Source organism: Aplidium turbinatum, chromosome 3 (genome assembly GCF_918807975.1).
Source record: "Aplidium turbinatum chromosome 3, kaAplTurb1.1, whole genome shotgun sequence".
Taxonomy (NCBI): Eukaryota; Metazoa; Chordata; class Ascidiacea; order Aplousobranchia; family Polyclinidae; genus Aplidium; species Aplidium turbinatum.
The window spans coordinates 25,972,068-25,990,628 of record NC_137474.1 but is presented as its reverse complement, the minus strand read 5'-3'; the positions used below and the strand labels follow the sequence as shown (position 1 = coordinate 25,990,628).

General features: G+C 40.2%; 1 protein-coding gene and 1 long non-coding RNA gene across 3 annotated transcripts in view; one reads left to right on the top strand and one right to left on the bottom strand.

Annotated features, from left to right (window-relative positions):
- LOC145767597 (H(+)/Cl(-) exchange transporter 6-like) overlaps positions 1–18,561 on the bottom strand; it is a 155,169-nt gene that overhangs the window by 36,673 nt on the left and 99,935 nt on the right. For both annotated transcript variants that reach the window (XM_082579447.1, XM_082579448.1), the window contains exons 7-10: positions 12,845–12,971; positions 9,387–9,519; positions 5,324–5,437; positions 4,907–5,073 (exon numbers count right to left, since the gene is read on the bottom strand). In XM_082579447.1, coding sequence (XP_082435573.1) covers positions 4,907–5,073; positions 5,324–5,437; positions 9,387–9,519; positions 12,845–12,971 — 541 coding nt within the window. The remainder of the gene's footprint in view (positions 1–4,906; positions 5,074–5,323; positions 5,438–9,386; positions 9,520–12,844; positions 12,972–18,561) is intronic.
- LOC145766271 (uncharacterized) lies at positions 16,879–18,298 on the top strand. Its single transcript, XR_014288699.1, has 3 exons — positions 16,879–17,192; positions 17,725–17,931; positions 18,169–18,298. It is a non-coding gene; the product is annotated as an uncharacterized LOC145766271 (long non-coding RNA).

Below are 18,561 nucleotides of genomic sequence, written 5' to 3'. Positions count from 1 at the left end.
TCTACCTAGAGACTCCTAGCTGCTTGTTTGTAGATTCCAAACTCTGAGCAACTCAAGTGATGCTTTTGAAAAGTTGATTGATAATAGGCTACAAAAGTTAACAATAGCAAGTAAAAGATTGTTCATAGCTCGAAGCAGCAAGTTTTCGTTTGATTCTCTTCAGGAGCTGTCTTCAGAATCACATAAATTGAATGTGGTGAAGTATCTATGGTATAATATTAACAGACGTTCAAGCAGACTGTTAAAAAGTCCTTGTTAGCAAGTCTTGTTACCAGTCTGACTGAAATCTTATAGATTAAATTTTCTTCGTTTTACCAACCCTTATGATGCTGAAACTCATTGTGTCACTTGGGGAAGAGAGCAAAAGGTATTAAAATATAATTTTAAAAAAATTTACTCAGGCAGTAATCAAAAGTTGGAAACATCTGGAAACGTGTTGCAGAATGTAGGCTAACAAATCAGGTCGTGTAAGGGGGCTGCAAAAGATTCATAGGCCAAATCTGGCATATAAATTTATCTTGTTTTTATGTTGTAACTTTTGCTGCATAAGCTTACAACTATCCAAAGGATGTAAAAGATTGTCCAAACGTAAAATTCTACTTGCATTTTACTTGATGGTGAAACGTGTCCTCTTTTTGGGCTATGAAAATATAATAGGCCTATTAAAAATTGACCACAGAATGCAGCAGCCTAACGATCGAGTCACTTCGGGTCAAAATTTAGTTAAAAAAATAGCGCTTCCGGGTAGTATCAAACTCATTCCCTCGGGAACACCAACCCGAGAAATATCGTACGCACCACTGATCCAGTTGAATAAAATTGTCGAATTTAGAACTTATATATGCACTTTTTTTTCTCCTCTCGTTTTTTGCTTTGAAAGAGAAGATTGAAAGAAAAAATACGTCATGACCGATCAAATAGTGTTTTAGATTAAAAGACTAGAGCCGGTCAAATAGCCACTGCCTTATACCTAACTTATATAAATTTGGCAATATTCCAAGAATAGATTGTAGCAAATGCAAAACAAAATGCTCAATGCAGGATTGCAGGGCTAGTAATTACAAACACTCAGCCAAGTGGCTGATGAAGAAGAAGTTAAAGAAGTTAACAACACTCAGCCAGACAGTCTCGTCGTCCAGGGTCCTCAGTCCATGTGCACCGTGTGGAGGCCGGTGGGTTGGGAAGTGGTTAATGACATGGTCCACGGTCTGTTCTGTGGCACCACACTCGCATTCTGATGGAGGAGCCAGGCCCCACTTGTGCATGTCCGAACGAAAGCGGCCGACGCCAGTTCGCAGGCGGTTAAGCCAGACCCACGCAAGCCTTGCGAGGGACATCCCTGGTGGACGGGGATTGGCTATGAAGTCACGGAGCATGGAGGTGTGGTTTTGCTACTCTGTGTTCCACATGTGGTTGGTCCAGTGTTCCGCACTTAACCAAGTTCTTAAGCAGTTGTTGTGCGCCAGGCACAAAGGGGCGTCTCGATTTCAGTCACTGCTTTGTAGGTGGTGGTTGCTTGAGTGTTGCGTGGAGAGGATGGTCGGGGTCCAGGGTGCGGCGAGTGAGAGAAATTGTGGCTCCTTCACGACGTAGCTCAGCAGGTTGGTTGCCTGCTAGGATGCAGGTAGTTCGTTCGGTACTTATGCTGAAATAAACTTTGCGGCCTCTGGCCAACACCAAGACTGTCACATTGCAATTTCTGGATAAGCCTTCACTCTTCACATTCATTTGAAATAACCATGGTTCTTTATTTGCTTTTAGGTAGATTCAACTCTTCATTCACACGTTAGCCTACCTTAAATGCAAAATTCTTGTGGAGAAAGACCATACCACAAAACAGGGTTGTCGGTATTTTACCCGACCCAAAAAAACCCGGGTGGGTTTTTTTGAAAAAACCCACTTAAAAAAAACCAAAAAAACCCATAAAAAAACCCAGAGCATCATATTTGTCCAGTTTTTATTAGAAAATTAAAAAAAAATGAACAAAAACACAAGGCACTTAAAACAAACTTTAAATTAGGACTTAAGGATGTGATTATGAAGAAAATTTCCAAGAATAAACTGAAAACGCAGTGGATATTGTACAGTACACAAAAATCAAGTAATGCCACTTTGTGTATGTATACTACATTGATTGATTGATTGAATTTTTATCCTCAGACTGGGAAAGCTTCAATGCAGAGCTTAATCCTGGCAGTTTTGCATACTTGTAGAGGCTTTGAATCACTGACGCAGGCCCGGTCACCGAGATTGACAGAGTGAAGTTTCCGATTGTTGAAGTCTTGTTGCCGGGGAACTATTCCATCCATTAGATGCCGCTGAATGGAGAGCAGTCCTTAACATGCGTTGCTCAAGCGCACACCCCGAGAGTCGAACCAGCGCCGCTTGATCTTGAAGCTTCTTCGTTCCAGAAGTGACGCGCTAACCAATTGAGCTATCGGGGCGGACATTAAAACTCATTCATGCAAGAAGGCCTTATAGTTAAACTGGTGAAAGTACTACTCTACTGTAGTCTGTATATATGATGTGAAATACAATTTAGGAGGCTATTTACCAATTACAGATTCTGGATTCTAACGCATGGCTGTTTCAGAGCATTTGCCTAAATGGCCACGCAATCGCTCAATTGCTCATCCATTACTATATATAATATATATTTAAATGATAAAAAATATTTAAACATGATGGCATAAATGCTCCTTGCCTTCAAATCTAAACAAATGATGCAATAATGTGATTTCTACCACGGTAGCATCAACTTGGTATAGAAATCAGTGGATGATGCAACATCCAACTTGATCTTGAAATTAATGGATGGTGCAACATTCAAGCAACAACAGCCCTAGTGCATTATCTTATTGAGTTATGCAAGCATGTACTGTGAGTGAAAGGCACTTCATTCGTAAAATGTAGTTTTGAGGTGAAATAAGCATGAATCTACCTTTTTTTGCATCTTTTTTAAAAAAACCCAATAAAACCCAAAAAACCCGGGTTTTTTTAAAAAAAAAAACGGGCGGGTTGGGCTTTTTTAAAAAAACCCGGGTTTTTCTCAACCCTGCCACAAAATAAAAGACTTCCAATGACCAATGAAATTCGATTTTATTTACAGTATTAATAGCAAATTGGAAAGATGAAAAAGCCAATACAAATAAAATAGCAAATTTGTATGTTAGCAGTTGACTGTACATTTGTGTGTAGGCTACTATTAGCACAGATAATGTAAATGGTAAATGCTGAAAATCCGGTGAAAGCACAACACTTTAATGCGAATAGAATTAGAAACGTTGCAAAGTGTACACAAAAAAGATTTAGTTGAATTGTAATTACTGTATACAGTACTTGATAGTTTACATGGCTGTTGTTGACCAAATCTCTAGGCCTGCGATGACAGTTATTCACAACAAATAGTTTTTTTGCAAACAAACTCTCTTTCATTAATCTGTCTCATGATCATATTACAAATGTAATGTAAGTTAAGCTTATGTTTTTATGAAATCAATTCATAAGTCAATGTCTAAGTTTGCATAATTGATGTCAAGACTACAACATCGCGTCACATAGGCTATAGTATACTTTTGAAATATTGTAGTAGCCTATACCAGAGTAGGCCTAGTGTAGGCCATTGATTCTGATAGATATCACCTGATCAAACGAAATAAAAAATTAACATGAAAATTTTGAGATAATCATTTATATTAGAAATAATGGCATTTATAATCGAATCATTCATAACAGTAATAGACAATAACAAGGATTATGTAGTTCAACTTCTTTATCGTGGACTTCACATTGATGGAGTTGAAAGTATTGACACTTGAAATTTAAGCGGCAAAAGAATCACCATGAGTCCGATAAATCCAAAAATAATTCTGCAAAACAAATCAATGTGTAATCAATGGGGATAGCCTGCACATAAATGAAGATTTTATGCTCACAGCAAAATGTGACCAAGAGCAGAGTTGGATCCATTGTAATTGAATGTAATTATAATTGAAAAGTCTTGTTGTTGTGTAATGTAATTGCAATTTTGAAACATTTTGGACCAAATTACAATTAGAGCTAACTGCAACATCAGCCAACACCAGAATGACTTTTTTCAATGACTGATTACTTTTATACCACGAAAGGAACTTACTAGGTAAGCAACAAATACTTTCAAATTTAGACTGGGTAGCCTATTTCGTATGATCGTTTTCATCATAATTTAGAATAACATTTAGCTAGTAGGCTATGCAATAAACAACTTGTCATTTTTTCGCTTACCTGCTGGTACCTTTCATCACGGTGATCAAGATTACTCTATCATCATAAATTTTCTTATGGGTAAACTGTGCCTAGTTCTAGATGAAGGAAAAAAAATCAGTTTAGTGAAAAAATAACATTGCAGACAGCTCAAGATGACATCTATCTTGCTTAAAAATACAGTAAAAAAAGTCTGAACTTTAATTAAAATCTCCTCAACGAGTTACTTATGCTGTAAAAAGTTATTTTTCTGTCATCTCACAACTCACAAGCCTGCTGTAGTGTTTTTTTCGCAAGAGTGGCACACAGTTGAAGTGAGATTGTAGTATCATAATGAAATGACGTCAAAGAGAAATTTTCTCCTCTTGAGAGGCGTGAACGGTTTCCTGCTTTCGGGTCGGTCAATTCTACCTTATGGTGCCGAATAACAGTAGGTTTTACAAATATGCTGACCGGATTCCTCTGCACACAGACATCATTGTCAGAAGTGAGAGCCAGAACTACCAGAGGGATGTGTTCCGGTGCCATCGGGCCTAGACCTGGAGTAAGGTGCTACCTCCCCCCCTGACATCAAGGATGCAATTTAACGTCATACCCAGGACTAACATTTCTTTTGTATTGTTTGTGTGATACCAAATTATTGAAGAAAAGTTCCAAAAATCACCTGGCTATTTTAGATTTTCTAAACAAATAACGAAGTCTGAAGAGAGTGATCTTGGTGTTGATGAAGTTGAAGAGCATCCCGAACAATCCACCTCCGAAGCCGATCAAGATGAAGATAAGGAGGTCAACAGCTGTCCACAAATGGCAATCTGCATCTGTTTCCTGACACTATGGGAAAGGCGGCTGATTAAGTGGTTCTCAGCCCAAATATCAATTGCTTACATCCAATCAAATAATAAAATTAGAACAAAAAAATCTATCTGAAGCTTAATCCTTTTAGATTCAGAGAGTTAATATTAATTCAATAGGCTATAAACTAGAAAATACTTCAAGGTTGTAGCAGCAAAAGACTTGGTTGTCGGCTCAGTATTATGCTTACAAGCAATCAAACAAACTTACAACATTCCATGTACGGTACCTCAAATACTCCAAAGGTCAAGAGACCATTCTGAGAAAAGGTCCCCCAAGAATTGTTGCGAGTTCCCGACAAAAAGAAGTTAAGAGTGAAGGTTGATGTCATGGTGCAAAATAACTAAATAAAAAAAAATTCACTACTATCAATCATGGATGAGATGAAAAATAAAACATCAGAGGAAACACAGTTGTTCCTGTGCTTAGCTAGACATATGGTAACAATCTATTTTAAAGTTCACACAGGTGTTCCCAGCGCAGTATGGGCCACAATGCTGGCCGACGTCACATGGATCACTTGCTATTGGTGGAAGCAAGCTGTGGATAATCCGAGACAGCAACGGTTCGATTACGAGTATGCAAAGTTTTTAACTTTAACTTATTTAATTGTGATATTAATTAAGCATTAGGCATCTCGGAAAATACATATCCTTATTTTGCACATGTTATTCATTGCCATAACATAGCTCAATTATTTACTATTCATAGCTCAATTAACCTCTAAAGTTGTATTCTGAGTTGGCTGCTAACACGAAGACCTATTTACACCTGAAGTCTGTTGTCTAGGGGATTATGAACTAAATATTTTACACCTGAAATTAAACCATTTCTTCACAAACCAAGACCGATACATTTTGCTTTCAATCTGACATCGTTCGGTGTGTTTGGACGCCATCACCCACACAATCAACCAGGTGCAAAGACAAGTTGTGCGCCTGTGGCGATTATTTGGTCACAGTCAATCTTTACATATTGCATGTAACTTTGTTACATCAAAATGAAATACAACTTTTATGTTGTATTTCATGATGATGAGAGAGACCATAAACCAACTGGCAAGGGCAAATGGAGTAAGATGGTATGGACATGTGATAAGGAGGGAGGAAGGAAGTTTTCTTAGAAAGGCGCTAGATCTAAAGGTGGATGGAAAGAGGAAACGCGGTCGTCCAAGAAGAACGTGGAAACAACAAGTGAAGGATGAATTTAAAAAAGTCGGACTGAAGGAGGAAGATGCAAAGGACAGGGTGAAATGGAGAAAAGGGATTAAAACAATTGCTGCGCGGAACCAATCGGCCACCCCCACTAGTGGGGAACAAACCGACGATGGATTATGATGATGTTGCAACAGGCATGGCATTTAAAATATGGTCATGACAATTTAACATTTTATCAACATTCAGTTTAAGCATGATTTCAATGTTATAAATAATTCATGGTGGAAAATATTATTGTCAGAGTGTCAAATGGTGAGCATGTCAGCCTTTGTGTTCAAAAGCGATCAACAAATCTGAAACAGATATGACGGTGTCAAAACAGATTAGCAAACAAATCTTCTTCTTCGTCGTATGAGCTGTTCTTCCGGACTATATGTTTGGGCATGATGTCATCAGCCACTCGACAGTCTCGTCATCCAGGGCCTTCAGTCCAAGCGTTCCATGTGGTGGTTGATGGATAGGGCAGTCATGGACGACATGATCTACTGTCTGGTCTGTGGCGCCACACTCGCATCCCGGTGAGGGAGCCAGGCCCCATCTGCACATGTCTGAACGAAAGCGACCGACGCCGGTTCGTAGGCAGTTAAGCCGGACCCACGCAAGTCTTGCGAGGGACATTCCCGGAGGATGGGGGTTGACGTCGGGTAGGAAATCACGGAGTCGGGAGGTGTTGTTTTGCCACTCCATGTTCCATGTGTAGTTTGTCCAGTGTGCCGCACTTATTCCAAGATCTTCAACGTTGTTCAGAAGCTGTCGTGCGGCGGGTGCAAATGGGCGTCTTGATTTCAGTCGCTGCTGTCCTCCAGGTAGGCGCTGGAGTGTACTGTGGAAGAGGTGGTCGGGGTCCAGTGCGCGACGAGCAAGGGAAATCATGGCTCCTTTACGGTGAAGCTCAGCAGGTTGGATGCCTGCAAGGATGGGAAGGCAGTTCGTTGGAGTGGGACACAGGCATCCAGTCACAGTGCGTAGTGCGTCATTGATGGCGGTGTCAATGTGGCGGGTGTGAGAGCTGCGGCACCACACCGGTGCGCAGTACTCAGCGGTAGAATGGACGAGGGCCAATGTAGCTATGCAAAGGGTTTTCGCATCAGCTCCCCAGCCGGAACCCGCCAGCCGCCTCAAAAGTGCAACGCACGCAGATAGTTTTTTGCGCAGTGACTCCAGATGTCGTCGGTACGTGAGTGACCTGTCCAGGGTTACGCCTAGGTAGGTGGGTTCGGCGCAGTAGGGGAGGTGTTCATCATCGGTGGTAATGTTGATCTCACGTTTTGCTTCCTTGTTGTTTAGATGGAAGGCCGCCGACACTGTCTTTGACTTGCTGAGCTGTAGCTTCCATTTCTGGAGATATGTTGATATAGTTGACATGTCCTGGCTTAGGTTCTCCATTGACTGCCAATCTCCGGCTGGATGCAGGAGAACCAGATCGTCTGCGTAAGCATACTTCCTGGAGATGGTGTCAGGCAAGTCATAGATGTAAGTGTTAAAGAGGAGGGGAGCCAGGACAGAGCCCTGTGGGAAGCCGTTCCTGAGTCGACGTAGTCTACTTTGTCGGCTGCTACCGGTGGAAAGGGTAAAGCTGCGGTTTTGTACAAGTTCCATAATCATATGGACCATGTGCCTGTCAGGAAGGAGACAAAGTAGTTTGCAGGTAAGGCCGCTGTGCCATACAGTGTCGTAGGCAGCCGTGAGATCGACAAACACGGTGCCAGCCTTCTTTTTTGCCGAGAAGCTGTCCTCGATGTCTTGGGTCATTAGAGTGACCTGGTCTACGGTTGATCTTCCGTGGCGAAAGCCGGCTTGTTCCCGAGGGAGCTGAGGATCTATTATTGGTTCGACACGGGCGTAGATAAGTCTCTCGAGTATCTTGAAGGGGATACAGAGCAGAGAGATGGGGCAGTAGCTCTTCGGATCCCCTGGGGGCTTCTTCGGCTTTGGGACTGCAACCACTAGGGCTCTTCTCCAGATTCTTGGGATGCGCAGGTGACGCAAGCAGCAGGAAAGGAAGTCTTTTAACCAGGACCTCATACAGGGGGCAGCTTGGAGTATTAGTTCCGGGCATAGGTGGTCAAGGCCCGGGGATTTGCCTGGCTTTAGGTGCTGGAGGGCGGAGGCAAATTCTTCTGGGGTGAACTCACCAGAGATGTTGCCCTCGACAGGTGTTGGGACCTTCCAGAGGTCCGTCATTTCCTTGAGGACGGACTTGTCCGATTCACGGTCTCTCGTTCTGTGCACTCCATTTTTCACAAGTTGTGAGGCGATGGCATTTGCTGAAATGGGGCATTGGCGACGAGAGGCACGTGATCTGCCAGTGAGGTTGTTGAGTGTACTCCATGCTGTGCGGCTGGAGTGCGTGAAGTCGATTGAGTCTATGGCTTCTGTCCAGCGCTTCTTCCTCTTTGAATCCAATCTTGCCAGCAGGGCTGTTGCTGAGTTGGTGGTGGTGGTGCCCTGGGGGGAACGGAGGAAGTCGCGGTAGAGCCTGTCGCACTCCACATCCCAGCAAGGTATGTAGTTTTTCCGTCGACCTCGCGGATGGAGTCTTTTGCCGCAGATATGATTGCATCACAGAAGTCCTGGTAGGCTTCATCCACTTTGATGGTGTGTGGGGATGGGAGGTACTGCGTAACTTCGTTTGTGAGTAAGCTGTAGTATTCCCAATCGGCCTTTCTGAAGTTCCATCGCTTGACAGGCTTGCTCGGAATTAGTGTGGCAAGCAAGGGGGCCGTGATTAGCGAGGGTCGGTGTTGAGACCTTGGGAACTTCTCTAGCACACGTCTGTCCGGCTGGCGATCATCGGGGTCATCACTTGTCGTGGGTTCGTGCCAGTGTTCCAACGACCGGAGTGGAAGCTCGGTGCGCCCTTAGGATCTTATAAGAGGGCGAGGTTGTTGTTGGTTGGGCGAGGTTGTTGTTGGTTGTTAGCAAACAAATGTCAAACAGTCTTGACTACAAAATAATTGCTAAATTGTCGTATATCTCAGCCGTGTTCAAAATGTCATGTTTCTAGGTGTATCATTTATATTCCCAAACAATCGTTACATTTTCACCATAAAAATATAAATGTAGAGTTATTACCGTCTTCCATGTGAGAGATTGGCTCCAAAATGAACACCCTTCCTCTAGGCTGAAGAGAACTCCTCCTATTGGAGCACCAAACGCCGCTGCAACGCCTGCTGCTGCTCCAGCCGATACAAAGTCTCTTTTGTCTCTACACAGCAAAACCACAGTCATATAAATAAAGAGAATACATAGCACATCAAGACGATTTCTTGATCACTACATACACATTATAATTGCTTGTTGCAACGCAGCGTGTTTTATTGTAAAAAAAAAGCGTTATCCCTTGATGCAGTAAATGGCATTTCATGATTACTAGGGTGCATCAGCTGCCCCATATTTTTGAAAAATACTAACATCGCATTTCTTCTATTGCCTAAACTGTTAGACTGGGTGAGAAAATCAGTGTGTGAAAATGGTATAAAGTTTCGTGAACATTTAGGTATGCCACGTGGCCCTAATGTTATTGAGCGGTAACTCTTGTCCAATTTAACCTCTTTTAACTCAAAAAGTCACGTTCTAGTTCACAACTCTGAATTTAGCACCACTATAGTATGCGTGTACGGAACAATATTTTATACTAATTGATATTTAGAATATCATAATGATTGGGTTCCGTCCTGTATAGCAGGGTAGGATGCAAAATCATGCAATGCACAAACATTTACGGTCTTGGGTAGCTAAATTAGGCTCCGAATAATCTGGTGTTCCAGTAACCTTCGAAAACCTTCACACACCCTCGGCTCCGTTTGTGCAGAATAAGGATGATCACCAAGATGGGCGATTTCACTTGTGATTTGGTGTATTTTAAGTTGGCCAATTGCGACTTCGACTCGAGTGATGATTTTGATATGCCAAAGTTTAAGAAAAAATATGATCTTGGCCATCCAACGTGCCTTTAAAGCACCCGGCCTCATGAAATTGACTGGTTGATTTGGATCAAGGTAGCCCAAGCACAAATGAATAAATTCTTTATACATAGTTATCACGTATAAACTTCTCCTGCGCTCTGCATAACCTGAGAACATCTTCTTTCAGCTGTAATACTAATACTTTCGCTTCTTCATCAAAATTAGATATGTCCAATGTAGCTAGTTTTTCAGCCGAGCAATGTGGAATCATTCCCCAGTTTTTGCGTAGTCTTACAAACAACATCACAGTAAGGGATTTTGATGTCTCTATTTTTAGCTCATTGAAAACATGAGTGATCACCACTTCACCTATGTGGTGCCTGCATCCAGACCATAAAATCGGTCGATCCAACTGCTGCTGCAGGCTAATACATGCCGCCGATATATGTCCAGTGTTACTTGAAGTGGTATCAAACACTAAATTTACAACGCACTTCGAACAGTTCCATTGTTTAATCAAATCAGCTGAAATTTTTGCAACTATTTCACCCATTTTACGGTCTGTTGCAGGTTCATATCTATTAACTAGGGATGCTCAGAATTTTCATTTCCTTTGTAGTGCCAGCTGCTATAACTACTCGCTCCTCTTTCTCATTTATATAGGCCTAAGTTAGTTTGCATTGCAGCTTCGAATCCCAATGGAGGGATAACAGTTTTGGTGGATTCCATTTTTCATTCACAGAACTTGCTATTTTTTTTCCCACCTTTCGTCTGGTGCGATCCGCTGAAGAATATGATGTCACTATCTTCGATGTGTCACCTCCAACTTCTTCTGTAAAAGCTTCAAATGCAACCTGCTGAGCTGGGATCATTTTCGTGCGTGTCGCAAGAGATACTAGCTTTTGGGACTGTAAAATATAGTGAGGTATAAATGCCTGTGTACCTGCTACCTTTGTGGCTTGGCCAACCTTTGCTTGATCGGACGAGGTACATGTATTTTCACTATCGTCTAAGACTGCTGTGCTGGTGTTTGCACTCATATCAGAAAGTGCTTTTCATGATGTCGAGTCTCTCTCAGCCTCCTTGCATGCTTGGCAGAGCTGATCCAAATAAGCTTGTTTCTTAACACACGACCCAAAAATCACTGTTAGTTAAAAATTCACCTGATATCACAATAAAAGCAATTTTAAGCAACAGAAAATGCTGAAAGGATGTTGAAACTGGTATCTACCATACCTGAACCTATCCTATTTTGCAGTTTTGCACTATATAATATAACAACGAAAATCAGCGATATTACCTTAGTACAGTTTATCTGAGCACCTAGCAATTTAATTGCACACAGTTACTGGATCAGGGTTGCCAGATTTAAATTTGATGTTCTGCCAAACAGTGTCCAAAAATCTTCCAAAATCATCTTTAATCTGCCAAACCAATTATGCTTAGTTTTCCCCTAAGATAAACTGAAATGAAACCTACTAAAATGAACTAATATACTTTCCATTTTTAGATTTCATAGTTACTTTGTTAAAAGCAAATGATTACAACTGAAACATAACCACCATTTACTTCACAAACAACAAGATAGAACCACAATTTTGTCACAAATTCAATGGAATTCAACTAATCTTAGGAGTTTTATGAATCTGCCAAACTTAAGAATTCTGCCAACTCAAAATTTCGCTGCCAAACAGCTTAAAATTCTGCTAAATTTCTCAAATTTTGCAATAAAATCTGCTAAGTGGCAACCCTGTACGGCCTGTACTGGATCAATCTTTATGTTCTGTGTGGCATACCTAAACGTTGGAAGAATTAAATAATATTTTACCACACATTCTAATTCATATAGCCTAACAATTTAAACAATAGAAGAAATAAAAATTGCATGGTCGGGGCTCCTGAGTCCTGATGCACCCTAATGATTACCTGTTATCATCAGCATTGCCAGCAGCTAATTTTTGTTGTCATTTGTCGATCATAACTATAATTTTTAGAAAAATATCATAACAAATTATCGCAATTCGATCAAAAGATACAAGAAAAAGTCTGCCTGTGCGATGTTCAAATAACCCTCTCGGCTAAATGGAAAAAAATGCACTTTGATCACAACTCAATTGCTCTATTTCTGGCTGTGAAGACAGCCCGTTGGTGTAGGAGGATATGGCAAGATTACTGTCATCCGCTAAAGCATCTTTGAAACGGCGACATCGAATCAACCGCATCTAGTTGTCACAACTTGGTCTGCAAAGTAGTAAAGTCATATGGTGCACGTATCTCAGACAAGTCCTTTTAGATGTTTGACAGAGCTTAAAAATATCGTCACATGTGTAGATTAAAATATCCACCTTTGATTCACTTGATTCATTACACTTTGGGTGAAATCAATGGTGGTTGTGAATCGATTTTACATGTGCGGATATACTTTTAATCTCTGGCCAAAGCATCTAAAACCTTTATCTGAAATGTGTACAGTGTACACCACATACGGCTCTACTGCAACATTACAAACACAAGTATACAGACGATATGGAGCATACCATGCAAGCAACAAAGACAATACTCGAGGACTACTTTAAAGTTGCCAGAAGATACCAAAATAATATTCAACAAACAATAGATCATAACCTGTCAGAACGAAAGAAAGGAATCTTCAGCTTTAACTTTTTAAATGAAAGTGATTCAAATTGTGGAACTCCGGCACCGATCACGCCCCCGCTGTGGATCATAGGGCCTTCTTTGCCAACCAGCAACCCTGCGTGAAAGTGCATGGTCAAACCAACGTCTGAAATATCATGAATCAACTACAAATCATATCAACATAGTCGTTGATCCCGTGTGTTAAGGGAACAACTCCTTGTATGTGACGGTGGGGAAAAGTTATCTCTGACTTCCTTTTTTTATCAATGTTATTCAAATATTATTAATTGTAAAAATATTAGTTTAAAGTAGTGTAAGATGTTTCACTCACTTCATTTGCACAATTACAAACTAATTACTAAATTACTTAACAATATCTTCACTAAATGTATATACTGCAACAAACAGGCCTCTAATCTCCGTCGTTAAAGTTAAATGTTAAAATTTAAAGTCATTAAATGGCCTCCAAAAACTACCACACCGGTAGGCCATGTTTGGTTGCCGGCTTCCACAAGCCAATATTTCTCCATTCCGTTGGTATTGGAAACATTTTTCTCTTCCCTCGCATTCGGAATCTTTTTTTCACCAACAAGACAAAGTATGAGCGTCACTGTCAACCTATGAAAACTCGATGACTAGCTCTACACCTACTTGAGAAGCAGTGCATTTAAATACAGAGTCATCAATAAACGCGGAATGGCCCGTTTCGGTGAGTCCGATTTGGTGGGTCCGATTCGGTGAGTCCGATCCCTTAACGGGGGATTTTTTCAATTTTTTTTTTTAAATTGTCGGGTACCGTAGCCTAGTTATCATTGCCGTTTTAGGGTTAGGGGTTTGGAGTTAGGGTTAGGGGTTAGAGGTTAGGAACTCACCGAATCAGACTCACGGAATAGTAGCAGACCCCAATAAACGTTACAACTTCAAACAACTGCATTTAACAAATGGTAGGCAATTTTTGAGTAATAAACATAATAATTATAGTGATTTCCCTAACCACAAAATTTTATCATAAACAAAGCAAAACATAAAATAAGCAAAGCGGTGACAACAAGGGCAAGATTGGGCTGGGCAAAGTTCCGGGAATGTGGGGAAATGTTGCATGGCAGAAAATTTTCACTAAGGATGAAAGGAAAAGTAAATCGGAGCTGTGTGCGGCCTGCAATGCTATATGATAGCGAGATATGGGTATTGAGAGAGAGTGAACTGGCAATCCTGAGAAGAACGGAAAGGTCAATGGTGAGAGCAATGTGTGGGGTGAAAACGAGAAGGAAAAAAGGACTGAAGAATTGTTGGATATGCTAGAGATGAGAGAGACCATAGACCAACTGGCAAGGGCAAATGGAGTAAGATGGTATGGACATGTGATAAGGAGCGAGGAAGGAAGTTTTCTTAGAAAGGCACTAAATCTAAAGGTGGATGGGAAGAGGAAACGCGGTCGTCCAAGAAGAACATGGAAACAACAAGTGAAGGATGAACTTAAAAAAGTCGGACTGAAGGAGGAAGATGCAAGGGACAGGGTGAAATGGAGAAAAGGGATTAAAACAATTGCTGCGTGGAAACAATCGGCCACCCCCACTAGTGGGGAACAAACCGATGATGGATTATGATGATGAAACACGAAATATTTTTTCACCCACTTCTTAATTCTGAATAGATATATTTTTGGTGGTAATCACTTATAGCAGGGGTCGGGAACCTATGGCTCGCGAGGCAAACGTGGCTCTATTGACGACGGTATCTGGCTCGCAAAAAAAGCCAATCTTCTAAAGTGCAAACCGTAAAAGTTTTATCTGAACTTTTCATCACAATTTAGAGCTGAAAATGCGTTTAGAATGTACCCAGGGTTCCCACACATTTTTTATGAACAAATTCCCTACTTTTTCAATACTAATTCAATACTAAATTTTAAAAATTCCCTACCTAATTTCGATCCAAATTGCGCATTAGCAGTGCTAAATCAATGAAAATTTCTGTGCTGTATTACTGTATTTCTAAACACGATCAGGCATAGGTTTAAAATTGTATATCCGGACTCTATTACATCCGAATCGGTATGAAAAAATAATATTGTCAGAAGATTCCTGTTTGAACAAAACAGGGATATCTAGAGAAGGGGATACGAAGGCTTTTAATACGTCTGACAATAGAAGGGCTTTTGTTTATCGTTAATAATCTGTGTTTATCATAAAATGGCAATTGGCACCGATAGTAGTTTAATAAATCTTGTTATAACCTGCATTGCGCTATTAGCATCAAGCCTGGATGCTCACTGCATGCTCATGGTTACTTGTTAATTCAAGTACCCGTACAGTTGCTTCACATCTCGCCTACTGCAAAGGCTTTGTTAAGAAAAACAGCTTACTGGTAACTTTTCAACTGTCGACAAGTATTCTTTAAATATGCTCTATGTAACGTTTACTAACTGTCTTTGGTAGTTGACTGTACCAGCTGCACTGCAAAACTTTCTGCAATCTTGAAAAGAATGGCATGTTTCACGTGCTACAAACTACCGCCCTGGTAGTGTCATAAGAATAAGGCAATCGCTGTGAGCCTTCACACCCCCTTCTCTAGATATCCCTGGAACAAAAAACTGTTTTTTTTTTCAAAAGACCTAAACTGAAACCAGTCCGGATAAACTATCACATTTCTATTTTATACAATTAAAAATCACACTACTGGCAAAAATGAAATAAGTAAAAAGCTACTGAACAATGAATCACGTTTTTGGCAAGCAATGGCATGGAATCAGGGGCGTATCCTCAATGGAAGCAAGGGAAGCATTGCTTCCCTTGTCAAAATTGAAAAAAGAGAAGATGATATTTTTCAGTCAAACGATTTCGTAATTTCTTTACTTGAATACGAATTAAAATAGCTTCTAACTCATGTTCCCGTATGATTTCAGCTTGGTTTTAATTTAAAAAAAAAGTTGGAAGCTTGGGGAAGCGGAGATTCGTATCGCTTCCCTTGCTCTTGCTATAAGGAGAAACAAGTGAGAGAGAAAGGAAAAAAGCAGCGCAAAGTTTAAGCGATTTTTGTTTCTTTTAACAAATCCGCGGATGCAATTTCTGAATCGCTTCCGTTGCTCTGTTGGGTATTGCGCAGGTACGGTATTTAAAATGAGAAAATCGAAGGCGCTTTCAGGGTTTGTTATCACATATCAGCCTGCTAAGGAAAAGTTTGAGCCTAATGTTAGCTTTGCACTGTTACCCTGGCAGGATAGACTTTGGCATAAGACAGGATATGTGAGGTCTAGGCTGGACTTGACTGAAATGAATACTGACTTAAGCTATTACAGCAGTAGGTAGCTGAACAGTTAATTTTATGTATTATTATAGGCTTTTGTGATTGCTGTAACTTAAAATGACAAATTACATTTCAGTCAGCTGAATAATAATCAATGAAAGTGGAAGTTAATCCTATTTTGAGGTCTGTGCGGTATACAAATTTAGTTAGTTCAGTTTATTGTTTTGCTGGCAATAAACAAACAAAAAGTACATACAAATTGAGTGTCCATTAGCACAACAGGATGGCAACGAAAGACCTGTGAGGTCATCTATGTCAGCTGCTACCCTAGCCTGTTGCAGGTAACACAGTAATAAAAAAGCACACAAGCAAAAAACGAATAATCACAACAACAAATGATCAGTTATGTTGCTTCTTGGTAGGCTAAGCCAGTACTGGTACAGCACAAGTTAGACTTTTTTGTAACAATTTTAGGACATTTGATTTTTCTGGTCTTCGATCTGAACTCACTGTGTTATATGCGCATGAACACTTCCGAAAGCAAAGTGTTGAGCAGATGCATAAGTTTCTAACTGAAAATCAATTATATCATGGATTTAAGGAAGTTCACAAATTGGTAGTGCTGATTCTAACTTTGTCATATTCTACTTCATCAGTCGAGAGATCGTTTTCAGCTCTCAAGAGGATCAAAACATATTTGAGAAACAGTCAAGGACAAGAAAGGCTGTCTAACTTGTCATTGATGTCAATTGAAAAAGATCTTTTGAAAAAAATGATGTCAAGATCTGAAACTTTTTATAACAGTGTTACTGAGATTTTTTGCAGGAAGCGTCGTCGAGTTGCAGTATCAGTGAAGGAAAAGGTCATTGCTGAGGGGTGTGTTACCACTGTTGATGTTCTCTAATTTTAGCCGTTTTTGCCCATAAATTGTGTGTAAGAGCTACCTTTAATGCCTAATCTGCCGAATTTGAAGAAGCTGTCTGCTAGTATTACAACTTTAAATAATTTAAAGTAACATATGCACTTGTGCAGTCTAGTCACCCACATGCCTGCAAAAGATTCCAGCTATGCATTGAAGACGAATTGAAGATCGGTATGTCATCATAAATATATTATATATAATATATACATATATATGTAAGTGTTAGTATGAATACCATTAAAAGACAACAAGTATGAGAAAATATTACTGGAAGTTGTTTCTTGCATTCTGTAAAACAGTTGTACTATGATTTATATACCATGAGAAGGCAATCCACAGGTCTGCAAGAAAAAACTTTCACAAGTTAAGTTGGTGGCAACCACTGCAGATGTGTGGGCATGCAGATCTCGGTATGGATAGGTGTTTTGTATTAAATTGTATGTATACATTTAATACTGCGTTTCCATGTCCACTCTACGTGTGTTATCTGTAGGACTTGTTACGTCTAAGCCTTAATTAGCTTTTGCTAAATCGATTGGTGTTCCCATGTCCTGTATGATATTGTCTGAAGCCTCTTACGCTGTAAAGACTCAGATATTCCACAAACACACACAAGGTGTATTTGAACTAGTCCAAATAGAAGAAAATCATTTACACATACTGTTCTATTGATACTATCACTTGTTCTAAACCAAATCTTTAGATCATACTTGGGTATGACAGTACACTGAACTGATGAAGTGACTCTGCAGAGAACGAAGGGGGTACCGGCCCGCAAGCGTTTAAACGGATCACACACTTACAACATATTGGCCGGCTTGATGTCTGAAATTCACTGGAATTACCACATAGAAAACAAAGTTACAAAAACCAAAACGGATAATGGTTCCAACTTCGTAAAAGCATTCAAGTAAATATCATGCTTTTATCAAATTTTTTCTAAATAAGGAATATATATATATAAATATTGGTTACAACTTGCAATAAAAATTGGAGAGAGGCCAAAACTAGTTTTTGAAGCATTGCAATCTGCTACTAATACCATTGTACTTTATCGAATTATCATATAATGTACAATTCTACACTATTTATCCTTGCGTGACAGTCAGGACTCTGGTGAAAAAGCATTGATATTTGATCTTTGTAGTGCTTTCGGAGTGCTGGAAAGCAACAACGATGATGATGAAGTTGAAGTGTCAGATAAAGTTACTGAAGATCACGTTGTTGAAGAAATAACATCCACATTGAAAAGTATGAACATTAATACTGTTGCACATTTCAAGTAGGCCTATAGTATAGTTAACCACTTCAAGGTAGTGTACAGTACTGTATTATAGCTTCCTGTTTTGCAGTGGGTCGTTGTGAGGATGTTGGAATTGCATTACCAAAACATTGGCGGTGTGCTGCTCACACACTGAAGCTTGTTGCGACAGTCGATGCTGACAAAGCTCTGGGAAAATGCTGCATATACAAAAAGCTATGTCGTAGGTAGTGCTTTTGCAAAAGCCCAAAACTTGTGGAACAATCCAGGCAAGCCTTT